This window comes from Drosophila hydei, unplaced genomic scaffold, assembly GCF_003285905.1.
Source record: "Drosophila hydei strain 15085-1641.00,03,60 unplaced genomic scaffold, DhydRS2 tig00000060-arrow-pilon, whole genome shotgun sequence".
In the NCBI taxonomy this organism is placed as follows: Eukaryota; Metazoa; Arthropoda; class Insecta; order Diptera; family Drosophilidae; genus Drosophila; species Drosophila hydei.
In genome coordinates, this window is record NW_022045656.1 from 3,946,285 (window position 1) to 3,972,579 (window position 26,295).

Consider the following 26,295-nt stretch of genomic DNA (forward strand, 5'->3'; position numbering starts at 1 on the left):
ATATAATATATTTTTATGTTTTTAGTAATTTAAACTTTTTTAAATGGAGTGCCTTAGTCTATCCATTATCAATTACTGTACTCTGCAGTCAATCAATCAACCTTTTCATCAATCTATTTCTTTGAAGTTTTACATTTTCAACTCAATTATCAAGCTATTTGAGCATGGAGCTCTAAAGTCACTCAGTCGATGTGTTAATTATGAAGCAGTCAGTCCGTGAATCAATTAATTTGTGCTGTCCGTTATACGTCTATTGATTCCTTTGCAAATTTTTCAGCTAATTATCGTGGTGTGTGGCGTGGAGTCCTTCACTGGCTTCAATTGAAAGCCAACACGACATTGCCTTTAGTGTTTGCTGACATTTAATTGGATTTTAATGTGTATGGCAATTAGAACATCCTGTATAGATGGCACAAACATATCATATTTTAGTTCTCTCTCTCTCTATCTGTGTCGCGCTCTTTAAACATCTTGTTCGCTTTAATGAGCTTGTTTGCCGTGGCTGCTCACTATAAAAATGTATAAAATATTGACCGCTGTTCCAGCTGACATGAAAACCATATTAAATGCAATAAATTCACTTAGCGACAACATGAATATACACACAACACACACACACAAACACGCTCTCAGTCGCTGGCACGTAAACGTCGCTGATATTAATGCAATTTTCATGACATTGTTGCGCTGGCAAGTATGCAACAAATAAACAGGCTCCCACACAGAGCCAGAGCCATAGACACTGTGGATAGTAGAGTCGCCCTGTTGTATAACTTAATAGGAATGTTTATTGTCTTCTTCACTCTGTTGTCCCAGTATGAGCCTCTCTCTCGCCTACCTCTTTCTGTCTCTCGTTGCAATAGTAGAAACCTAGACAAAGACAGCAGCTAACAGGACACTATGAAAGGCTATGCAGCACCCAGTTATTAAAGTTGGGGTCAAATCTAAGCTATTAGACTAGAAGCTGCTCTATAAATGTTATATAAAAATATATTAAATATGTTAACTATGTGGAACATCTCCAGCTGTTGAGTTTAAGTTTACATGTAAGGCATATAACTTTAATTTGTAACGTTTGCTTGTGATGTCAAATAGATTTTAGCGAAAATGAAATGTTGCTTACGATAATTATTTTTTAACAGACATTTATCTTTTAATACAGAGGTCTTACCTTGTAAATACAGAATACTTACAGTCTATATAAGAAAATTACATTAACAGAATGTTAAACATTAACAGCTCAGTATAGTTCCCATTATTCATAAGATTATATATCAAGAGTTAAGCCTTTTTGCTTTGACATTTGTGCTTAACAAGATATCAGATACTGGTTAGAGTAGAAAATACTGTTTGCTAGAATTTCAAACTCCGAAAATATATAAAAGAAATATATAAAAAAAGTAACCAATTTAATATATTTCATTGTGAGCCAAGGATATTTTTATTGCTTTCCAATAATGAACTAGATCTCAGCACCCACTCTCACGCACACACCTTATCACTGCCTGCATGCAGGGTATAACATGCACAGAGGCGGACTTAGCTCTCCCGCCGTAGCATGCATAGCGAACATAAAAGCGGCGGTGAGAGCACAAAGCGAAAGCCTTATCGATTTAATTAATTTTTTTCGGCTGCCTTATTGGATTTGAGTGCCTTCAAATTTAAAGTGCAATGCAAGAACAGGCAGGTGTTGTCAAGCTAACAGACTGAGTTGCTAGCGGACTGGCTGACTGACAACGATTGACTGATTGAGTACATGCATGCTCGTGTTATGCTGAGTAGCCTACTTCGAGGTGTCAAACTGTCTGACACACTCCAAATACAAAAACCTACACGAAATGTATTAAATTACATATGAATTTAGCTATAAATATGACATGGATATAGGCCAAATACGACAACAATCAATTTGAACAGCCATCAATCAATCAATCAATCAATCAGTCAGGCTGCCTTCCAGCCTGCCAGGCTGTAGCAGGCCCATTTCCAACCAACAGCTCATTAGACAACGCCCATGACTCAGCGCCGCGTCCTGTCCCGTGTGTGTGTCCTGCGTGGGCTGACTCGTTTATCAGGCCAGTATGCGGCACATTTTGCACGTGTCTGCACCTTGTTCAGTGGCCCATTGTCATGTGTGCGACATGGTCATGGCATGCCAGGCTGCTATATCGAATAGAGCCACCCCTAAAACGTTCATCATAAGCGCAACTCACATTTAATTGGCCCCAAACACAACTGGACGGCGACGTATAATTGATATGCTAACTGTAGTAACTATACGAGTTATACAAACAGTATAGTCAAGGCCCCTTGAACAGTTCCCCGGGGCATTGACAAATATGAAAGCATTGAAACTTGTTGGGACTTAGGTAAACTAATTTGATTTCTCAATATACTCTCCACAATCTCAGCTCTCTCTAATGCATTTTTTATGGCCCACCTTAAGGCGGTCAATCGCTTTTGGTGTTTTTTTTATGCGTTTCACTTTCATTTATGCCAGGCTCTGCACGGTGCTATGCTGTTCAGTTTCAGGTTCCGTTATTCGCATGACCCTCGTCAGACAGCAAGTTGGACTCTTAGTTTTAGGCGTGACTCATGACAAAACGCAAACCCAAGTAATTTAATTTAGTTGCCCAAAAAGCCCGGAAAAAAAGCCAAAAACTAGGGAGTTTGTATATTGAGAGAGCGTCGAAGCTGAGATACTTTATTCATTTGTCGAGTGTCAAACAAATATTAATATTACTGTGGTTATTATTATAACTATTAGTCTAACTTTTATGGGTGTTATTATTATTATCAGCGATATCAATATCATTACTAATTTTATTTTTATTATTTTAAATATTAAATATACTTATTATCATACTCATACATACGCATATATAATATCATTATTAATAATATTATATATATATATTATTATTATAAATATAAAATATAATATTCTTAATTTTTATTGCCATGTTTCTCATTATTATTATTCCCTATATCTCTATCATTGATTTTTATTACATGCATTAAGAAAGCTTATCAGAAAAAAGAAAGCATTTTTGGCAATATCTAGCAAAAAGTATCAATTACTTCAGAGTTAAAAGTTACCCACTGAAGTGCATAGCTCCCTAGCCATGTTAACATGCTCTCACCTAGGGTATCGAAAAACAAAATACGACATTCAAAGTGCTTTGGGCGACGGCAATGACGCAACGGGAAACCTTAGAAAATAGGCAGTCAGGCAGGCAGGCAGTGCAAAGTGAGAAGGAAGCAAAAGCAAAAAATATTCACAAAATATTAAGTATACGCCCCCAAGGGCAACCAACAAAAATATTTGTTCTAGCGCCAACAAAAATCGCAAAAGAAATAATAACAACAACAGTTTTTTATTTAGTTGCAGAAATGGGTGGCAATAGCAAAAGTCCAAGCCAAAATATTAGAGTAATTAAAAAGTAATTAATAATATATTTAAGTCAAGCTGAGGTCGCGCTATAATAGCTGCAAATTGCTTGTTAGCCAGGCAGAGATCGCTTTAAAATGCAGCCTACAAATATGGTAAAATAAAAAGCCATAAAAACATCTAGCAACCGGCAGGATGTGCGCCATAATGTGCAATGAGCTGCGGCGGCGACCGATTTTCAACTCATTTCATAGGCGAACGCTTAACGAGCGGAAGTTGTGGCAACTCAGGTGTGTATATGTGTGTGTGCGTGTGTGTGTGTGTTGTGTGCGCTGCATTATTAATGAGAACTTTTTGCCTTGCAAATGCCGCCTTGGCAGATTTGCAAACATCGAACGACGCAGCCAGCACGTGACAGCTTTACTGCAGTGCCACTTACCCAGCGGCAGCTGTGGCAAGTTTCAAGTGGCAAGTAACAAGCAGTTGCCTGCTGCATTTGCAGCATTTGCAATCTTTGCTTAGGTAAATAACATGCGCTCCATTTAAACGTTACGACGCTCAATGATTTCTGAATTTACGTTTGTTCACAATTTTACTAGGTCAGCCGCAGGCAGCAGAAAGCCCGTGCAAAGCCTCATCGAATTTATATATTATGGCTGCCAAGGCTGTAAAACTGCTGATGAAAGATGTAAATAATCTTGAAAATCGATAAAAGAATATAAAAGTGTATAAATCAAACTTAAGCAAACTCTCACGTTTTCACGGATTGAGGCGAAGCATGCTGCTTAAAATACCATCCATTCGAATGGCGTATATATATATATATATATATATATATATATATTTCAATGAATTACACTGATACAGACAAGCTTTACTATTTATAGAACAAACAAATCAAGACACAACATTATTGAAGCAAGAAAGATTGAGAGAGAACGAGAAAGACACGTTCAAGTCCCATTTCGTTCCACTTCTCATTTTCTCTGTCAATATATAATTTATATAATATGTATTCTGATATATATATATATTAATTCCATTTTATAAAAATTATATTCCTTTCAAAGAATTATAAATGTTGCTATTTTGCTGCTCAAGTGCATCCTTCGAGAAAGGCGCAAATGCAACAAGGAGAAAAAGCGCATGTCAAATGCCATTCAATTGTTGCGTATTTTCTTTTCAAAGTAAAAGTAACAATAGCTTACGTGCTAACAATACTTATCAGACAGATCACAAGACAACTTACATCTACTTAGATAAACGAAAAAGACGAGAGCGTGATGGAAGGCAGAAACCTTCAACGGGTTTGTGTGCGACAAAATCACGCGCCCTCACATAAATCTCATGTTAATGGAGACTGGGGGCACAATCAACATTTTGTCACGTCAATGCAATGTTGTTGCTCAGCGTGTTGTTGTCATCTTCCAGCTGCTGCTCCAGCTCCTGCTTCTGTTGCAGTTGTGCAGACTCCCTGAAGGCATTCACTGGCATTTTGTAGGTGATGGGCAGCTGAGGTATTGACGACGACGGCTGACTCAGCCGTCCAAATGGCTTGGCATCGTTCGTCTCCAAAAAGAAATTGCCGCGCAGTCTGTCAAATATGATATGGTTAGCTGTGTTGTGCTGGCTGCACTATAATTTATATCGATTGCTCACCTTGGATCAGCACCGTAGCCCATGTAGGCACGTCCGTTGCCATCTCGACAGATGCCAAAGTGTTGCGAGGGCTCACACCGCTCGACGGGGAAGGCCAGCGGGTGACGGATGCTCTCTACAAAGTACTCCCAGGCGCGTTGATGGCTGCAGCCAACTGCAACGAAATGAAACATTGAAGCAAGTGTGTACCCCGCTGCAAGATACTCTGTTTACAAAGTTTCGCTTGGCTTACGCATTATCAGAAGCTTAACTGACTGAATTGAGGAAGCTTTAGGAGTGTTTTTCTTGCTATTGCTCAGTCAGAGAGAGGATAAAATTACATAGACAATATGCTTCTATTACCATTCGAGAACAGAGTATGGAAACTTAAAGAAACCCAGAAAATTATATGCAGGTCTTCTTTAAGTTTACCAAGTTTCAAGGGCTTGGCTGAAATTATCATTAGTCAAAGATGAGGCTCTATGGTCCGAAAGATGAATCTCTTTCTAGCTAGATGAACTTCATAAAATCTTATTTTACAAAGTATAGAAAGAACTTTAGCTTCACTTCCAAAAATCACATAGTCTAGCTATATAAACTCGAGTTAAACAAATAATATAGCATGAGCGGATGGACCTCAATCAACATACCATAATTTGCATATCGAAAATTACTTCTCAATTCTCTGTCTGCTTGGCAAATAGCTAGTTATAAGCACTTAGCCCTCAGCCTATATTTCCCATAGTCTTTTTGTAAACAGAGTATCTAGCTACATCAAGCTAAGGTTCCGGCAGCTTACTGATGATGTTCAGCCAGCGATTATTGGCGATTTCCTGCTTCGCACAGCCCGGCTGCAGAGGACGTCCGCCGTTCGGATAGAAGTCAGCATGTCCCATGGCTTTCGGATTGCCCAATATGCCGCCATCCGTGTGTATTACATCCACAAAACGTGCATCGCTTGAGCTGAGGCGACGATTGGAGCTGTTGCCCTCGAACAGTGGCAGTGCTGGATCCAGGGCCGTTATTCTGGTGAGCTTGATGCCCCACTCCTGCAGCTGTTTGCCGGCAAAGCCGGCTACCTCGGCACCCAAGCTAAACCCGATCAGATGTATATGCTTTACAGCATAGCCACTACTGACGAGATAGCGCAGAAATCGGGCCAGATAGCGCGCGGCAATAGGCAGATTCTCTACGGCGCTGGAGTACCAGGGCACAGCCACCATGGCGCTCCAATCAACGAGTATCACATTGTAATTGCCACGTCGCAAAAACGCTAAGGAACAGAATGGAAAAGGGTATGAGTTGCTATATGGACAGACCCTGGAGAGATTGAGTTACCATCCTTTAGCTCCTGACTGCTCTGCTTCTCCCCGTTGGCAGACTCTGAGAAGCCATGCAGATAGATGGCCAGCGGGTAATTGAAATTGAAATTGCTTCGCGCCAGTCGCCCATCGTCGCTCAACTGTAGCTGCTGGGCCGCGTTGCGGTTTTTCCTGCAAGTTGCCCAAATGACCTTTCAATATGCATGAGCCAAGCGAATACTGCCCAACCCCAAAAACTCACCTGGTGTAAAGCAGAAACTTGATGTCCTCGCGTTCGCGTATGGCACAGCAGTTGCTGCAGCTGCCACGCGGTGCTGCACTGTAGAAGATGGGAGAGCCGGCTGCAAATTGAGAGAGAGATAAATATAATACTTCCATTAAAAATATCTACAATTTTTTTATGATGCTATTTGAGCTTCTAATGCCAAGGCTTTATATATAATTGCATCGAGAATGATTTAGTCAAGAGCATCTGACTAGAAGTTAGCCCTGAAGATGCGAAAGCTAGTTGCAAAGACAAAGAGAGGAAGAGAGATAGCGAGCGAAGAGAAGTCAAGTGAGGCAAACTAATTGCTCGATACTCTGGTTAAAACATTTGTTGATTTTATGAAAACATATTTTCAATCCAATCTTCAACAATGATATCTGAAATAAAGACTATAGAAAAAAAATTTTAAATTTGTTATTCTTAATACTCAAAGTTTTCGACATGATGTAGTTCGAATATGCTTTCGCTTATTGGCTGAATACCGTTGGCGAAAACTCTCTTCACACATTTTTTGTATGACTTCAGGTTGTACAAAGCCGATCATTACAACAAGCTAATATACCCATTCTGTCCAGTTAAACATCGTATCATAACAATAATGAACAGCAAAGTTTCGATTTCAAATTTGCAATTTGGCATGTGAAAAATGCAAGCAATTATTTGGAATCAACTAATTGAATTATTAAGTGGCTAATGAGACAGCAAAGTCAACAACAACAGCAACGGTCATAACAACAAACAAACAATAGCCACAACAACATAAAACTTGGCCGAAACGAAACCAGCCAAGCGAGGCGCTAGTCAAGTTAACCGTGAACTTGAATCTTACATTACGATGTTGAGCGAACTAGCATAATAAAAAAGACAACGACAGCGAAAACGACAACGACAGTAACAATCACAGCAACCACAATAACAACCACAACATTGCCAGCTGGAACGACAACAACAACTACAATAAGACAGAAGCAGCACGTGACGCATACGCCGTGTATTACGTCTTAGCATAGCCAAATCTTACAAGCGAGTACCGAGATGCTTACAGAGTGACAAGCAAATTTTAGTAATGTGACAACGCATGCATACCCTGTAAAATATACTTTATTCAATTATATACTGCTTACAATTAAGATTTGTGAGAGGCTTTCTAGCTGTTTTAAGGAGGGAAAAAGTATTGCAGGCAGTTCCCCTTAGAAATTGATAAAATGCTGAAGAGAAGTCAAAAATTTAATGTCAGACCTAAAAGACAATTTAAGAGAGTAACTAAGCTATTGATGGAGCAAATTTAAAACTTATTAAACTGTTAAAGTTCTGATGAATCTACCAAGACAAACTCAAATTTAATTTATACAACTTTAATCTGTGCGTTACCAACATTCTGTAATAGTCAACATGCCCAAAAAAACGGCAGTCAAACTAGTTTATTTATCAAGTATTTTTAATCAATAGCTCAATGTTTGCTGAGATGTTGTAATGAGGGCGTGGCAGTGGGTCAACAACAACAACTACAGCAAAAGCACAGCCAAACGCAATGTCAATGGCATCGCATTCGCATATTTCTTCGCTTTTGTTTTGATTCACAAATTTATCGTTATTTGTGCATTGAATGCATTCGATTAAGCGCCAATAATGAAACGTTATAATCATGACCTTCGACAAGGTCGATTGAGTTAGCAGACTTGGCTAAGCGATTCGATTTTGTAGACTCGATTTTATGTATGTAGTTTAGACTTAACTTGTCTTTATGTAAATTAATGAGCAGTTTTTTCTCTCTCTGCTTTTAGCGGAAGACTTTTGTGACTTTTATAGATATACGTATATAAATATATATATATATATACATTATCTTGAATTTGTTTTGTTTTGTTTCGCATTCGTATTTGCTTCCACGTTTTGGCGTGCATTTTATTTAATTTCACATTTAAATATTACAGACTTTTTGTAGCTCGTTTAAATCTTTTTTATTTGTTTTGCTCATGTTGTCAGTCAGCTAATTATCAACCTTATGCCTCACTTACGCTTCTCATTGTTGTTACAGTATGAATAATCACGGCAGTTATGTTTTAGTTCTAGATTTGGTGTGATATATTCTTGGCTGACATTGTGTTTCGACAGCTATAAAAATGTCTCCACATAATGGCCCAAGGGATGCCCAACTGTCATAAAAATTTGACTAATTGGGGGCTTTTTAATTTAAGAAGCATATAAATCACCGTTAAGCTGAGTTCTTCCCATTACTTGTCCAATGAGCTATTAGGGAAAATATATATGAATGTATTGAGCAAAGTTCGCAAAGTTTTTTGAAAGTTAACATTTTGAATTAGAATTTAAAAAAAGAAAAACGTGTTTGCCAGGATAAAAATTGAGTACTATAATAATAGACAAATTTAATATAGAGACTGCGCGAGACTCTTACTAAGACCATGCTGAAAAACCTTTAGTGCTCCGTTTTATCGTATTTAAATTAGTTCTATGGATAGTTTAAAATAATTCAACATTGGGGATTGGCTTTACACAGACATTTCTTGTCATCACTTTTTCAAACGTTATGTGTTTAAGATATTCAGCTTACTATATTAATTATAGATCTTAGTCATTACGGTAACGTTTAACTAATACAAACATTTCATATAGTTAAGATGATATTGATAAGATTATATTGTAAATAATATCGTCACAACTTTAATGAGACTTAAGTATAGTTCCTTATTTTTAATATATTAAAAATAAATCATTCAAATGTTTATTAATGCTTAGATTAGTCATTAGCAACTTAAGATAATTTAAAAACAAAACAAATTAAATAAGTTTTAGTGTTGAATATATATTTAATAATATATAATAAATCTGTCTTCTCGGACATGACAGCTTAAGTTTTGATAATCACTTAATTAAATCATAATCATCAAGCCAAAATAGTCGACAATATATAAATATATACACATATTTATATAAAGCTCAACTAAATTATGATAAATCTGTAGAGTCTTAAGGAATAGTGCAAATACCTTGGCCGCTTTTAATACACTTTTGCTTTCAGTTAGCAACAACAACTAAGCGCTGTTCAGTCAACCTTAACCAAACATAAATAATTTTTGGTAATATTGCCGCCAGCTGTACACATCTATATATTACACATATCTCCCACACAATTGAGCTATTAGAAGCCTTGACTTTATTTACAAGTTAGTGCGGATCCGATGAGCCATTGTTGTTTATTGGCTGCCCGGTGGCATAGGCGGCCTTCTTTCACAGCTGAGTAAACCCACAAATAAGCCCAAACAAATGTAAGCAACACATATCAATGCACACACACACACACATACACACTAGACTTTTATCTACACACATGCTATTTATAAAGTACATAGTATTTACAATCTATACCACCTTGAACTTATGCACAAAAAATATTGTGTCTAAAAGCAAGAGCAAACAGTTCCATACAAAGAACAACAGAAGAGGGAGTTTACTTACAGAGCTGATATCTTTAAATACGTATCTAGTTTTGGCTCTGCTAATGCGTTAAGAATACATTGGGGAACTTACCCAGCAGAAATGTAAAGACATTGCACAATGTTGAGGCAGTTGGCAATACCATCGCAAAATTTATGCGTATGTTTTATGATTTTGTTCAGATATATATTCGAATTTTTAGTTTGTCAGCGGGGCCAAGCGATTTGTGAGCGATCAATGAACTTGGGACATGCTCATCCACGAAATTTCACACTCTGTGAACTATTTGAATTTGTTTTATTTAACGGCTGCTTCCGCATTGACAGCCCTGCTATATTAATACGCACACACAAAGGCACACAAGTTATATTTATTTTCAGTTAGCGCCAACAACGCTCCGTTCTGGCCAAGTTTCGTAGATGAACTGAACGCGGCTGGCGACGTTCGTTGTCTAGAAGCTGTTGAGCTCGATTGCTTGAGTTAAGCTCGATTGCTTGTTGTGGCTGGGCCATGCCTGGCTGAGAAATCAATGCGCCCTATGCGAAAAAAATCAAAACAAAAGACTGAGGCAACGAACTTGATCGTCGCAATTTTCATGCCTGTTCCGCCTTCGTCTGTGTCAAATATTTAGATTAGGCAATCACACCCGCGCACACGTTGGAAAAGTCGTTAAATTGTTGTTGAAATTGTTATTTTTTTTAATTTCCTGATGTCGCGCGCCAATAGCTTGCGCCTAGCATACGAAATGAAGCTGCGATGTGGTAGATCGTTGAAATGCTTTTTTGTTTTCTGCACCGTAGACGAACTACGAAAGTTCAGCGCCAAGTTGAAAAGGCTTTAATTTAGCTGACTTCGATGCAGGGACTTCGTTTGGCTGTGATTACACTGAGAAAAAGACCAACCTATTCAATCAATTTAAAGCGTTACTTGGTTATTTGTAATATAATTTAATAAAGATTTGAATTTAAAATTTAATCCAAGACTTCTTAGAAAAACAAAATGAAACTGGTTTGGGATATCTATTGAATATTTGATCTTAATATTACAACTTTTTTCTCGAGTCCCTTATAGGCAAATATATATATATTTGCACTGATTACACGGACAAAAAATTAAATAACTTTTTAAATAAAGAATCATTATTTCGGAGATCTAATTTAGACGTGCTTAGCTCTGATTATACTGACAAAGAAGCTAAAGAACTAAACATTAAAAAAAAATATATACACTGAGAAAAAATAAGGATTTACTATGTCAATTAACTGCACATTCTTGCATTCTTTACAGAGAAACACTTGGGTGATTTTATTCCATTTCTAAAAACGGAATATAGTTTATTGCGGATAAATATTATTATATTCACATTGGAAATTTACTCTTCTTGCTAAAGTCTCTCTGCCAGTGTATCGCATTCAGCCGGCTCACCTTGACCGAATGCTGACTTTTGGTTTCCATTATGCCAATAAGATGCTCTCAGTCTACGCAGCGGATGATGCTTATCGCCTTTCGTTGACCGTAACCAACTACAACAGCAATATTAAAAGCGGTTCTGACCAACCTCTAGCTGCTTCGCCCTCTTCTTCTACTTCTTTTTTGGCTGCTGCTGAGCTTTTGTTGTGGGTCAATTAGCGAGGCGCTGAGTTTTGCATTAATCAATTGGCTCAACATTTTGCTCAAGTTGCGGGCGGATCTGACTATGATTTATGCATAGATTCAATCAGAAACTGAGCTTGACTCCGTGAAGACCAGTAGTCAGGGTCGAAATCTAGAAATAAATACTGGCGACTATAAGTTATGACAGCTGACACCAGCTTATTAGCTATTTGGCATTCGGAAGCACGAGGTTTTACATTGATTGTGGTTTGTAATTCATTGACTAATTGGCCATTGCAATGCCTTGTTTGGCTTTTTCGGCCATGAAAGCCGCCCAAGAGCAAGGCTTTAACCGTGTTCTGGCCCATTGCAAAACCCGATTCGACTGAATGCTTGTTCTTTTACGACTTCCTCGTGCCTTGAAAGGTGAGAAGCTTAAGGGTACATTGCACGCCGATAATTGCAATTGTTTATTTAAATTTACAGTAAGACTACAGTAAGTGCGCTAAAAATAACCAACAGTTATGTCTAGCTGACGCTCAGCCAAAAGCTATAAGCCACTGACTGTTAACAATCAATTCAAATGACAAAAAATGCACATGAAACTGAATAAACGACGATTGAATACACTTTTTCTGTATCAAAAATCAAACTAGGTATAAATCTTTTGAGGGACGCAGCCTAAGTCGGATGAAATATTATAGTATATTATTATAATATATTATATTATATATATTATTATATTGTTATAATATTATTAAATAAATATTATTTTTTTTTAAGTTTTTTGTAATTATTTATTTATATGAAATACTCTTAGGCCACTTAATCTTAACAGAAATTAATTATAATTATTTATATATATATATTTATCTAAAATATAAAAAGAAATGAATTGAATATAGATATTTATATGTCGTCATAAAATATAATATAATTTGAGTAAAAATTATATAATATGTTTACGACTTCACAATTGTATTAATAGTTTTTACATATATACTATAAAAATTCATAGTCTATACAATTTGCTATAAAATATGTATATATGTATAAGCCAATATGAGATATAAAATGTTTTCTTATTATAACCAGTAACTCGCCTGAATAATAAATATATTAGTTAATGCACGCACTGTCTATATCTATATATATATAATATTACGTTGATAAAATATTATATTATACTGCCTACTGCCTATACAAGTCAAAGCACATCCCTACTGTATCGATCATAGTAAACCAAATATGCGCATTTTTATACTTACTTTATGCATATATACAAATTGAGAAATCCGCTTATACTAAGACCTATTTAAGCATTGAAACTAGATCTTAAAGATATATCAATGTCACTCTGTTGTGTTCCCTATTTATAAATATAGTGTATTGTTCGCTCAGGAAATTTTTGAAATAATAATATATTGTGTTTTACACATGAATAAGTACTATTTGAGATTTTGCAGTTAATATTTAATGTCTGACCTGGGAGAAATAATAAAATAACTTTAGTTTATTAATAAGTTTACTATCACTATTCATACGTTTCATGGCCACATAAAAATTTATAGAAAATAAGCTTCTCATCTCATAAGATTTTTGAAGGTACAAATCTACAAATATAACTAAGTCAACCCATTTCCTTATATCAATAAATATTACTCTATATATTTATTCTAGTACTTACTCTTTCGATGTTACATATAGCTCCTTATAAGCATTATACCCCATTTCGCACTCAAGCTATCAAAATATTTGCTGACTCACAAAATTAATGAAAACAAACAGCAAGAAAAAAATGCAATCAAAAAACAACAAAAAACGAAAATTAACAATGCGAAATTTAACAATTCTTAAGTATAAATATGTATAATATACGATTTATGCATAATAATCCAGCCTGAGGTCAAACTCCCACCCCAAAGATAAAAGCTTAAAGATAGAAGACAACAAGAGCAAAAATCGAACTGCGTCATTGGCCAATTTAGTTAATTTAATTATTGATCCGAATCACTGAGATTTGGATATCATATAAATACAGTTAGTCAATGCGTAGTTTGAACAATAAAAAATTAAATTTCAGATATATTGCCCCCAATGAATGCTGTGATTTAGTTTACAGGTGTGTCAAATGCCTTCCGGCAGTAGCCTTGACCAGAGTGTGACATAATTTAGAGTTAAGCAACTGTAAATTGTAATGAAAATAAAAATCTATTTTAATTGTATTTATTTATGTGCAAAAGGAAAAACTTACCACCGCTAATAGCATATTTATAATCTTACTAAATGAAAAAAAAAAGATAATAGGTTTAATGTGACAAAAAGCGATTTATCGCTGCTGTAATTTACTTTGAATATTATTTATAGGCAGGGAAACTTGACATATTTATTTTGGCTCTTACATAAAAAAGAATCTATGATACAACCAGATATGTTTTCACATAACAAAAATTTATTAAGAGTAGAACATAAGAAAATCATATGAAGAACTAAAACTAAAACCTTAACTTATTTCTAACCGAATACTTTTTTTTTATTTCAAGCTATAAAATTTTCCTTTTAATGAATACTACGCAACAGTCATTTGAGAAATTAATACGAAATGGCTTCTCTAGCAACTGATTCTGTAGAAGTCAAAGTTAGGTCGTCAAACATCCATAAATATGTCAAAACTGACATGGAAATATATTTATTCTACTATTTTATCATTGTCTCGATTTCATGTGTTGATGGCAAAAGTGTAGCATACTTTTAGGCAAAACGTAAAAATGTTTTGTATAAACAAGAAGATAATATTTACAAAATATGTGCACTTTTTTGTAGGACAAACTGCTGAGCAAGTTGGAGGAAGAGAGCGAACCGGATCCGCCAACCTCGCAGGAAGATGAATGCGTGATATGCATCAATGCGCGCGCCACAATGCAGACCTCGCCCTGTGGCCATCGCGTCGTCTGCCGTCGCTGCTTTGTGAAGACCATACAAAGTGCCGTGGCACAGCGTTTGCTGCCGCTGCGCTGCGTGATCTGTCGAGCGCGTGTAAATCGGCTGACCTCATCGTCGGGCAGCTGGCGCATACAGGAATCGGCCAGCAGCTATTCCATGGGTGCCAAGAGCTGGGCCTCGGCGGGCGTGCATGCGGGCGGCGTCGTCGCCTCTGCCAGCTCCTATTCGATGAACGATGCGCACAGCGAGCATCACGCGTTCCATCAGCCCACGCTGCACACGGCGGCTGGGGGACGACACCATCATCATCAGTATGGAGCGCCACGTGGCGCTCATGGACGTGTCTCGCAATCGGATAGCTTGTACTCAATGAGCTCGACAGGCTCGGCGGGCTCTACGTTATCGGGCTACTCACACTACTCCAAGACGTCTTCCATATCGAGCAGCGGCGCCTGCTCGCCAGCCTCGCCGGCGGCGTTGGCGCACATAAGTACTCATCACTTGGCGCCGCCATCACCCAACACACACCATCACCATCAGCAGCATCATCATCAACATCAGGTGATTTCACCTTCAGGCTCATCCTCTTGCTCTAGTGTGGGCTCGCTATCGCCTCGCGACTCGGGCGTTCATCACTCGCATCACGGCGGCTGTCCCAGTGGCTGCTCGGGTGCTGTGCCGCGCAAGCCACTGCATACGCTCAGCAACTCTGCCTCTACATCTTCATCAAGCAGTAGCAGTGGCAGTGGCAGCGGCTGCATGACACCCACGCCCACACACACCTATCCAGGCAGGCGGCATGTAAAGAGCCGCATGCTAGATCTGCAGAATCGACTGCCACCCATCAAGGAGTTTCGCAGTCCAGCCAAAGTGCCACATCCCTCGCCGGTGCATGTCAGCAATCCGCGCTTTCGGTGCGTCCCGTACTTAATCACCTGCCAAACAACAAATTAAACACATTTTACTCTCTTCGTCTTGCAGCTATGCCTCATATACGAAGTCCAGCGGCCATGAATTGGCGCCACTGCTGCGTGAGTCGACGTCACCGCCGCCGCCTCGTCGGCCTAGTCCCATGAATATACAGCTCAGCTGCTCGGCTTTAGCGCCGCCCCCGCTTAAGGCAGGAGGCGCCAAGATTTGCCCGCTCAACGCCAAAAACTCGCTGCCTAAAAATGCCTACGTGATGCCCAAGGACAAGAAGCTATCGAATGCTCCACAGCCACCCGCCAGCAGCAAGGGTCAGGTCGCCAAGGCCACAGCAGCAGGCACAGCGGGTGCCGGCGCCGGCGCTTCTTCCTCAGCCAAGTCGGGCAGCAACTGCAGCAAGCCCCACTCAAACGATTCCAATCGCAGTTTTCCGCTCTTCTCCAGCAGTAGCAGCAGCAGCAGCAGTAAGTTGATCGCGATAGATGGCGCCAGTGTGGCGGCAAAAATTAATTAAGTTCCGCTTGACAATTTTGCAGAAGAGAAAGCGGATAACAAGAAAAACGAATCCATGGAGCGCAAGAAGAAGGAGGAGAAGCTCAAGATGAAGGCTGAAAAGGAAGCCAGAAAGGTGAGTACCTCATACCCCCTCTTCCCCTGTCTCTCTCTTTCTCTCTCTCTGCCTCTCTCAGTCTTTCACTTGCTCATTGTGGAGCAGCCGGCTTTATTGTTTCGCCGCCAGGGGGCGCCATTGTTTGTAATTGGCCTCGTTTGCTTCCGCTGCAAACTTTTTCATTAAACGCGGGACGAGCGCGTCTTTTGTGCATTTCACCAATCCCACTTTTCCCCACCGAAGCCCCATCTCTAGCAGTGCTGAGTGGGGTGTGGGAGCGGCGCTTGCTAACAAAAAAGTAGCACATAATGCGCGCTGGGTAGTTTTTTGAGCAGTTGATGCACTTTTTAAGCTTTCTATTTATTGCATGTTGAGCAAGCAAATAGTTTGAGTGTGAGGCTGATGCACAAGCATATACCCTGTAAACACCGCTTAACTCTTATAAATGATCTTTGCGTAGGATTCTCGTTGCCTACATATACACTAAATAGAGTGAAATAAATTGAGGGAATCGTTAAGCTAGATAATACCCTTTTAGCAACATTATAACTTGGGGCCGAACACATGGGAGCTATTAGACTTAAAGATACTCTGCAAAAATAATTTAATATTAATATATCAAAATATTTAATTGATGAATAAATGGAATCATTAATATTAAAATATATGATGATAGATTAGCAGATACTCTATAAATACTATATACGATGCTGCAATGATGATGATGTTTTTAGTTACACCTGCAATGCAGTTTTATAGAATATTTTGTAATACATAGCGTGGGCAATAGTCTTGCAGTCTTGTATAAATACAGTAAGTATAAATAATTAAAAATATGGAGCGCATATACCCTATCGACCTAAACACTTTCGCCACACTAATTAGAAGCATAATGTTATAAAGTTTCCTGCTTATATAACGGGTTATTATAACTCATTTTATGCATTTAATTTCATGGCAGGAGGAGAAGCGACTGGCCAAGGAGGAGGAGCGCCTGGCCAAGCTGCATGCCAAGGAGGAAAAGAAACGGGGCAAAAAGGAGGCCAAGGAGCTATTATTGGCAAACGATGGCAATAATAAGAAATAAAGTTAATTAACGTGCAAAGCTAATGTTGAAATTACAAACGATAAATGGAAACTGTATTATATCAGACATAATACACATACAGACACCCACACATTCCATACAAACGAGCTTGATTGTATTTATAGGGTATTTATTTACTTTAGTGCTATGTACAAAACAAAACTAATTTTATGACACAAAAAAGGAAAAGAAAAACAAAGCGAAACTCGTCACACAAAAAATTGTTTTTAGTGCAGAACAATTTTTTTGTTGTAGTTATATTTATTTATTTATTTTTTCATTCTTATTTTATATTAAAAAAAAATAACTTTTGTAACTCTGCCTTAGCCACAGAGCATACGAAAAAGTTAAGAAAATAGATCCATATTCTAGAATTCTCCTTTTAGATTTTGTGTTTTTATTTTTCAGTCAAGCCTAACAAACTCATCTGTCTCATAAGTTGAAAAGGTTGTTCCAAACAATTTAAACAATTAAAAAATTTGAATGAAAAACAAAAGAAAATTTTCAACTTCAATTCTACGCCTAATAGATTTTAATACCAAATGCGAAAGCGTAGCTAAAGCAAAAGTAAACAACAAAAAAAAAGAAATGATGAATAAATATTTGAAAATAAAGTTAACTTAAGAAATCTTTTGAATCCCTATAAGAAAAACAAATATTTAGCGAACGTTAACCAAATTTGAACGTGTTGAAAAAAATTCTAAAGTAGTTTTGCATATTATATATACTACCAACTAATATATATATATATATATATATATATATATATATACATATATATGTTACTGTGTACTATGACCATAGTTCTATAGATTCTATGCCCCATATATTGGAAACTGTTCAAATGGCAAAACATAAGCAATGTATATTACTAATTGTTTTCGAAAAACAAACCCAAATAAAGACAAAAGTTATTTAGTTAGACTTGTTCTTGCCTTCTGGGGTCTCGCGCTCTTTTCTTTCCAGGCACTTGAAGAAGATCCTGCCGAATATGGCTGGCAAATCGCGTTGGCACTGCAGATTGCCCATCTTGTGTATGGCTCCGTAGTCCTTACAGTTGATCACATTGTCTCCATTGCAGTCCTGAGCGTTCTTATACATATAGTTCTGTATGGTGTCTGCCGCACAGTGTGGATCATTGACGCAGTCCGTGAAGGCTAACAGAGAGGAAGACTTTACTTCAGTTATGTGAGCTGCCATTCATATATATATATATATATAAATATATATATATATATATATATGTATGTATATGCCCACCATCGCCATCCACCGCATCCATGCTGGGCACTGCTAATGAGCCTCCAGCCCTCCAGTAGGTCCAGGTGATGCGAAAGATACCACAGGCTCCATTCACACAGATCTTTGTTGCATTGCATCCGCTCATCGCCTCGCATAAACATTCCAAGCAGTCTTCCGTGACGGGCTTATTTACAACTGTGACGGGGTAAGTGGGGGAAGTGTCATTTAATAAGAGCTGCTTAGCATATTAGTCGCTTGTATTCAATGGAAATACATCCAGTATCGGCAAAGCCGGTTTACATTATTATACGTATTCAATATATGAGCAACAATTATCTGACACTGCTGTTGCACAGTGCTACGAAAGGCATCGGAATTAATTTTAAAAACTTAAATGATTGTTTAATCAGGATAATAAATGTCTCTAGATTCATTTTAAATACACTAAAGTTAAAGATTTCATTTTTTACGAATATATATAACAAGTATAAGATAGATTTTAGAATCGATCAATTTAACCATTTCTGAAGTAACACATGCAGCTTGAAGCTTCGACATTCGCATCCACACAATAGCCTGGGATTCGAACCAGAAGCCTGATTATTTAATTAAGGACTGAAGACTGCTCATCAATTATTTATGGTAATATAATTATTAAAGTCATTATCACATTTATCATTTTTTTTTATATTATTTATTATCATAATTATCATTTTTTATTCTGTCGAGCACACTCCAGACTAAATGGTTAATGTATTTAATTATCAAAGTAATTATTACACTTATAATTTTTTTAAAATATTTATTATAATTATTTAATAATTATTATTAATTATTTTATTTTATCTATCCTTATCTTTGTAGCATCAATGCTCAAGCTCATTCCAAACTGAATCTCAACTGTCTTTTAATGATTCAAATCATTTTTAAATTTATTTTAGATGCCTTACCTTCTTTATCAGCACCAATGTGCCTTATAGAAAATAAAGCCCACACTGAAAAAACACTGAACAACAAGAAAATGCGATTGCTTAACATTTTTAATTGCTTGACAATTATTCAGTTTCTATCCGAGCTGTTGGCGTTGCCACGCTTAGCGCACGACTGAGTATCGCGAAATGGAAGTAAAGCCATAAAAATAAGATCAAGCAAATGCTAAATTCAGTTTTCTTATGACAATTGTGTTTTATTAGCTGGAAAACCCTTATACTATATATTACTTAATAATTAAGTTAACTTTTCTACAATAAATAGAATCAATTAAAAAATTAATCAATTCAGGTATTAATTGATTGCTGTTGCTGTTGTTGCATCTCGGCACGCTTCAGACACTTTTTGAATATGCTCTCAAAAGTGTATGGCATATCGGCTTGACAATTGAAGGGACCCATATAGTGTATGGCGCCATAGTCGAGACAATTTTCCTGCTGATCTCCATTGCAATCTTGTCCATATTTGACCATATAGTTTTGCAGGCTATCTGCCGCGCAGTGCGGGTCATTGGCGCAATTCGTAAACGCTAAACAATGGATTTGATTAGAATACAGATAAGCGCATTCTCTCTCTGTCTTTATAAAACATAATACTACTCACAGTTTTCCAATTGGGACGGCTCTCCATTGACCGTCAACCGACCCGAGTCGACCCACTGATCCCACGTAATGCGAAAGATGCCACATGCCCCATTGACGCACACAGCTGTTGCATTGCAGCCACTTAATGCCTCGCACATGCAAACTAGACACGTCTCTGTGATGGGACGCTTCTGCTCTGCCTTAACTGCAGCCACGCCCGCAATGAGTAATACAGACAAATACATCAAGTTTTTAGTTGTAAACATTTTAGTTTCCGTTTCGATTGATTCAAATGTTGCCGAGCTACTGAACAGTTCCTACTGTTGGTTGTTGATATTTATATAGATAGTCATTTGTTGCAGCTATTAAATAGAGTCTATATACTACAGTTCAGGAAATTACACACTACGCGAATACAGTTTAATGATCCAACCCACATTAAGTGACAAGTCTTCTATTTCATTGAGCTCAATAATTGTTCAGGCTTAGGGGAATCCTTCACATTTAGCATTATATAATTATATAGATTATTCTGAAGATGGTTTTAGAAAAGTAACGTCTAGTTATTGATATACAAGAGCTTCCCCGGAGAAAAAATGCTTTAAAAAGCTGTCATTTATTTATATAAATATGAAATATTCATTTATATTATATTATTGTCTCTTTCCACATTAATATAGTGTAATGAGATACAACACACTGCACTGATCGTCCCTGCGAAGTTCGACATCTTTATTTTAAATTCCTATCTTATAGAAACAGTCTCTTTACAAATAAATACTGGTTTTTATTATGTACCTATACTGTGTTTGACGTACGAGATGCTCTTAAATTCTTCATTATCGTCAAAGATGATCTTTGTAAATGAGAAATAGTATTCAAAATTAAATTAATCTTTAATTCATTTTTAACGTCTACGATCCCAATACTATGATATGACATTATATACTATTTTCACAATTTTCAAATAATTTTCTTAGGATATTTCCAAAAGATAAAGAAACTTGTTTTACATCTTTATAAATACTGAGTTCATTTACATATATATATGTTATATTATATAATACATATATATAGGTTATATGTGGAATCTTTATTAATTAACTTGGCTTTCACAATTCTAAAAAAAATTCCCCAGAAATTATATTATATATTCAGATTATAGTTGCAATATAAAATCAAGCTTACTTTAAAGAAGTATATCCTAATCATATATATGTATAAGCTTTTTATCAGCTTTTTCTCAATGGTTATCCTTCCTTAGATTTTACTCAAAACCCTGTAGCTCATAGTTCTCAATGCAGTCATCGAAGGTACTCTGAAATTTATATGGCATTTCGCCATGACAGCCATATGCGCCCAATTTGTGAATTCTGGCATAATCGTGACAGTCCATTTCCCCATCATCGTTGCAATCCTGATTGAATTTCTTCATATAGTTCTGCACGCTGTCGGCGGCGCAGCGCGGATCGTTCGCACAGTTGATGAAGGCATCTTCCGAGTCGGGCTCATCACCATTTGTGGTCAATTTGCCCGCATCCACCCAATAGGCCCAAGTAATGCGGAAGATGCCGCAGGTGCCCTTATCTGGGTTGGTGCAGACGGCGGTCCCATTGCAGCCAGAGATTGCCTCGCAAAGGCAATTGAGGCACAGCTCCGTAACAGGCTTATCCAGCACGTGACCTTGCACAGTTAGGTTATATAATATAGAATATATAAAATAAATAGATCTTATACCAATCGGAACTTACCCTGCGCACGCACCAGGCTTGGGCAGAGCAGACAGACAAAACACAGGCCAATGTTCCATAAGATTTGCATTATATAGTATATGATAAGCCGGATTCACGTTCAAACTGTTCAGCATCTGAGCAGTTAATGAAACTAGCTTGAAATACTTGCTCGTACAGAGCCAATAAACACTCAAGAATACCGGTTTTAGGGCTCATTTAGATAGTAGAACAGATCAGTCAGCTATGTGAAAAAATACGGCCGTAGTTCTAATAGTATACCCCAGTAGTAAGCTTTTTCTGTTAGATACCATTAAGCAGTTGCTCTACAGCGTGCATCACAGAGAAATGCTACAGAGGAAAATCATGGGTATCTCATAGTCGTGCACTCTCCGTAAAAGCTGCTTGCAAAAAAGCGCACGCGTCGTACACATTATAATAAGTAAGTGAAGTTTCAAACCAACCAAGAGACTAAGCTTAAGTCGTTACTTATTATAACTTAAAGCTCTCCCTGCTACACGCTCATGCAGCTTATTGTAAGGTACATCAGCTAATGCATAATGTTTATGTATCTTATGTATAAGATACATGTGAGGTATGAACAATGAAACGACAATTATTTATAGTATTTATACTTTATACTAGATAGGACCACAAGCACTCGATAAACTGAAGTTTTCCAATTTTATCAAGATATATATATAATTACTAAATATCCCTCTTATAATTTAGTAGCTTTTTCAGATATATATATCTGACCCCTCTCGAATCAATCAAATCTTTTTCAAATTTATTTTTGTTTTTTTTTTTTTTATTTTATTCATTTTAAAAAGTTGGCTGTACTTTTCAAAGGGTATTTGCACAATTCAAAGTGATTAAATATACAAATTCCAATTTGTAGCTCTGCATATAAATAATTAAAACATACTGTCGTAGATCATATGTGTATATAGCTTATCCCGATGTGCGCACATCGAGGGGCGAGAAGGTGGTCAAGCACTTGTCCAGCGCACTCTGATATTGATAGCTCAGTTCGCCCTTGCAGCCATAGCCGCCTAGCTTGTGGATAGCCGCATAATCGTAGCAATCAATGCCTCCATCTCCATTGCAATCTTGTCCAAACTTTGTCATATAGTTCTGTATGGTATTAGCTGCACAGTACGGATCGTTCACGCAGTTGGCAAAGGCTAAAAGAGGCGAGAAGTGAGTTCAACAATGGTTAACATGGATCAACTAAAACATATTTAGTTATTATTTATTTATTTAGCAGCTAACTTTAAAATCTATGTATAGATTATATCTATATATATTATTATATTATATTATTAAGATGTAAACTAATGCCTTTATGAATTATTAGACTAATTAAACAAAAATTAAAACAAAAACATTTTTGTTAAAAATAAAAACTAATAAAAGTTTGAATTTTCTTACTATTCAAATAAATACTAGACTTGTTATCAAGTATCAAAAAAGTAGAAAGCTAAATTAAAAATTAAATGAAAAGAACAAAAAAAATCTATTTCTTTGCATAGTGTAATCAGGCAATATGAATCTGCATATAATTACTTTGTTGATTTGTTCTATAGTGTAAAACTAGAATTAAAAATTCAAAAAAACATTTCGCAAAGCAAATAAACTAATATTATTATTAGGAAAACAAATTCCAACTGCTCTGCTAAATGTAACTTGACTGTGTAGATCTGTGTGTTACTTACCATCTTCTGACTGGGGACTCTCGTTGGCCAGGGTCAGCTTGCCGCCATCCGCCCAATAGGCCCAGGTGATGCGAAACAGTCCGCAGACGCCGGCGCCACAAAAACGAGTCTGATTGCAGCCGCTAATGGCCTCGCAGATGCAGCCCAAGCACACATCAGTGACGGGCTTGTCTAAAATATATAAAAATATAAATATTAATGGAGCAAGGGTGCAAAGGGTATAGTGATTATACGACTTTTAGCTGATAAGCAGTAAATGATCTATAAATTCAGTATTTGCGATTAACGTAAGAAGCTTTCGAGTCTCAATAAAAAACTGGAAATTTTGTTTTGACTTTGTTTTTTTAATCTGTACACATTTTTGCTCAGAGATGTCATCGTTATATATTCTGAGATTTGGTAATCAAATAAATATATGTAAACTGTAAGTCAAGTTAATAAAATGTATATCCAATTTTTATATGTATATTTGTATACAAATATATATGTGTCAGAAAAAATATTAATAATAATACACATCGTACGCCCATGAACCTGACGTTCCGTTGGATGCTGTATATACCTACCTCTCTGCCAGCCATTGCCGAACTAGTTTTGCAACTTTCAATGGCAGCATCGAGACTTCAAGACTACATTGTCTTCTTTTCGTTTTGTTCTTTTTAACTACAATTTTTGAACTGGGCGTATGAGTCAATTTACCTTATCAAGAAGCACGTTTCAAGCAAAATTCTTTTATTTCCCAGGTTTTTGTTATTTTTTTTTTAATTTTTTGGTGGGTTGTCCAAGGTTTTCGCCTGGCAGATGTTGCTTGTCAAGTGCGAAAATTGATCTCCATTTTTTACTTATTTTGTATGCATGAGCTCTCGCCACTTATTGCTAATATGTACATATGTCTCCTGATGATTTATAGTACCTCGTAAAATACTTTAAAAACCTTGCAGAAATTGTATGACCAATTGAAAAAAATACTTAATCTGATATAGATATAATATACAAGATAAAAGTTTCTTAATAAATTATCTTTAGTTTGAATTAAGACTACTGCTAAAGATCAAACAGTTCCTCAAATTAATATCTATCATCTATTAAATTAAAATTAATATCAATTTGTTCAAATTATTTTGAATTATTTCATCTTGATATATTTTTAATAGTGCCTTAAATAAGTTGGCTTCTGCTGCTTGAAAAACGTAATTAATATAATTGAGCAGTTCCTCAAAATCTTTTTTTTATTGGAAAAATGTTTAATACCACGAAAAGCATATTAATTTTCCTTAAATACAATTTATTTGTCTTTAAATTGTAATTACATAAATTATTTAATTTATTTAAGATTGGAGTTAATACTTCATTTAATTACACAGTTCCGCAGAATTGAATTTAATCACCCAACATGAAACAAAGCAGTAAAATAAATTCCCTGCGAATGAAGAGTAATATTTTGAATTCAATTTTAGTTTTCATTCATTTTTACAATGCCTCAAAACAGCTTCACAATTTTTGCACTGACACGCTTCAAAACTATCTGAGTTCGGGTTCAATGCACTCTTTGAAATAACCCTAAAAGTTACTAATTTGGGTCAAAATTTGAATATGGTTTGCCGGATCTATATTCATTTATTTCAAAATTTGTCAGATAGTATTCACGTCTTTCATTTTATATTAGTTTTAATTAAATGAACACGTTTATAATTATCATATAATTACTTAGATATTAACTGTAGAAATCAAAGATAGAAACAATTACGAGTGCATGAAAAAATGTCACAACAAAGAGGTAAACTTTTCCCGGATCCGACAAGAACAATGGATGTCAAAAAAAAACTGTTCGTAAAGATGTGTAATAAAACGGGGAAATTTTAATATGTGCATATAATTTCTATATATATATTATATATATTATATATATATATATATTTATATATATATATATATATATATATTTATATATATATATATATATATATTTATATATTGCATACACTATACAATAACTATTTGCAAAAGCCTTAAACATTTCATCTTTATAAAATATAATAAATTTAACTCTTTAAACCATCAATCAATGCAGTTGTGCAATTTCAATTCAATTTAATTCCGTTTCATTAGTTCAATTTGAATAATCGGAAGTAGTTAGCAATGCCAAAGTAATTGGAAGCGTCTGTCAATACCCCTGATCGCAGTTGCATTCAATGTACATCACTTATATAGCTTCAAGCGGATTATCACCTAACGCATATAGATAAATATATGCGTTTTGTTAAGTATTGCCCGAAAAGCAACAGAATTTTGTATGTATAAGATTGCTAATTAATGTTAATGAAATGCACGATACCTGTGTACAGGTATTTCCAACACGCATTTGAAATACATATGCATATGTGACGGAATTTGTCAAACAAAAATAACAAAACAAATAATATATTAAATATAGTCTACTCTGTTTCACTTACCCTGGGCTTGTATCAAAGCGGCAAAGCCGAGGCACAGTAGAGCTCCGATAGCCAGAGTGCAGCACAACTTGTTTGCAGCCATTGTAAATGTGTATTTTTTACTGCCCGAAAAAATTGATGTTCTTGTGAATATTTAAATTGTAAACAAATTCGTAAACTTCGCTCTTCTAGTAGAACCGCACGCTGACGCGTTTCTCGTTTGACTGAGCTGCCAAACGTGCGGACTGCGCTCTTTTGTTCAACTACTTGAAAAAGCTTTTGCTCTAAACAAAAGACTTTAAGCACGAACTTAAAATCGTAACTGAAAAACAGCTTTTATGTGTCTGTGAGAAAGGGACAGAAA

General features: G+C 36.3%; 6 protein-coding genes across 9 annotated transcripts in view; 1 reads left to right on the forward strand and 5 right to left on the reverse strand.

Annotated features, from left to right (window-relative positions):
- LOC111594341 (serine/arginine repetitive matrix protein 1) overlaps positions 1-17,414 on the forward strand; it is a 29,864-nt gene extending 12,450 nt beyond the window's left edge. For 3 of the 4 annotated variants that reach the window (XM_023307593.2, XM_023307602.2, XM_023307610.2), the window contains exons 3-6: positions 14,492-15,525; positions 15,593-16,002; positions 16,075-16,166; positions 17,110-17,414. In XM_023307593.2, the coding sequence (XP_023163361.1) occupies positions 14,492-15,525; positions 15,593-16,002; positions 16,075-16,166; positions 17,110-17,235 (1,662 nt within the window). In that variant the 3' untranslated portion in view covers positions 17,236-17,414. The remainder of the gene's footprint in view (positions 1-14,491; positions 15,526-15,592; positions 16,003-16,074; positions 16,167-17,109) is intronic. The other variant, XM_023307617.2, reaches the window with a different exon arrangement.
- Positions 4,482-10,485, reverse strand: LOC111594363 (phospholipase A1 VesT1.02). Its single transcript, XM_023307630.2, has 6 exons — positions 10,169-10,485; positions 6,593-6,692; positions 6,368-6,522; positions 5,829-6,302; positions 5,051-5,204; positions 4,482-4,985 (listed from the first exon to the last, which is right to left on the reverse strand). The coding sequence occupies exons 1-6, from the start codon at positions 10,218-10,220 to the stop codon at positions 4,775-4,777; spliced, it is 1,146 nt and encodes a 381-aa protein (XP_023163398.2). The 5' UTR covers positions 10,221-10,485; the 3' UTR covers positions 4,482-4,774.
- A 612-nt stretch (positions 17,415-18,026) lies between the features above and the next one.
- Positions 18,027-19,580, reverse strand: LOC111594000 (lysozyme 3-like). Its single transcript, XM_023307097.2, has 3 exons — positions 19,428-19,580; positions 18,496-18,672; positions 18,027-18,392 (listed from the first exon to the last, which is right to left on the reverse strand). The coding sequence occupies exons 1-3, from the start codon at positions 19,513-19,515 to the stop codon at positions 18,151-18,153; spliced, it is 507 nt and encodes a 168-aa protein (XP_023162865.2). The 5' UTR covers positions 19,516-19,580; the 3' UTR covers positions 18,027-18,150.
- A 167-nt stretch (positions 19,581-19,747) lies between these two features.
- LOC111594097 (lysozyme-like) lies at positions 19,748-20,380 on the reverse strand. Its single transcript, XM_023307253.2, has 2 exons — positions 20,071-20,380; positions 19,748-19,996 (listed from the first exon to the last, which is right to left on the reverse strand). The coding sequence occupies exons 1-2, from the start codon at positions 20,315-20,317 to the stop codon at positions 19,755-19,757; spliced, it is 489 nt and encodes a 162-aa protein (XP_023163021.2). The 5' UTR covers positions 20,318-20,380; the 3' UTR covers positions 19,748-19,754.
- A 764-nt stretch (positions 20,381-21,144) lies between these two features.
- On the reverse strand, positions 21,145-21,934 carry LOC111593971 (invertebrate-type lysozyme 3). The gene is made up of 2 exons (XM_023307065.2): positions 21,803-21,934; positions 21,145-21,734 (listed from the first exon to the last, which is right to left on the reverse strand). The coding sequence occupies exons 1-2, from the start codon at positions 21,870-21,872 to the stop codon at positions 21,319-21,321; spliced, it is 486 nt and encodes a 161-aa protein (XP_023162833.2). The 5' UTR covers positions 21,873-21,934; the 3' UTR covers positions 21,145-21,318.
- A 685-nt stretch (positions 21,935-22,619) lies between these two features.
- On the reverse strand, positions 22,620-26,159 carry LOC111593612 (invertebrate-type lysozyme 3). Its single transcript, XM_023306482.1, has 3 exons — positions 25,953-26,159; positions 23,500-23,670; positions 22,620-22,968 (listed from the first exon to the last, which is right to left on the reverse strand). The coding sequence occupies exons 1-3, from the start codon at positions 26,032-26,034 to the stop codon at positions 22,736-22,738; spliced, it is 486 nt and encodes a 161-aa protein (XP_023162250.1). The 5' UTR covers positions 26,035-26,159; the 3' UTR covers positions 22,620-22,735.
- Between the last annotated feature and the right edge of the window lie 136 nt (positions 26,160-26,295).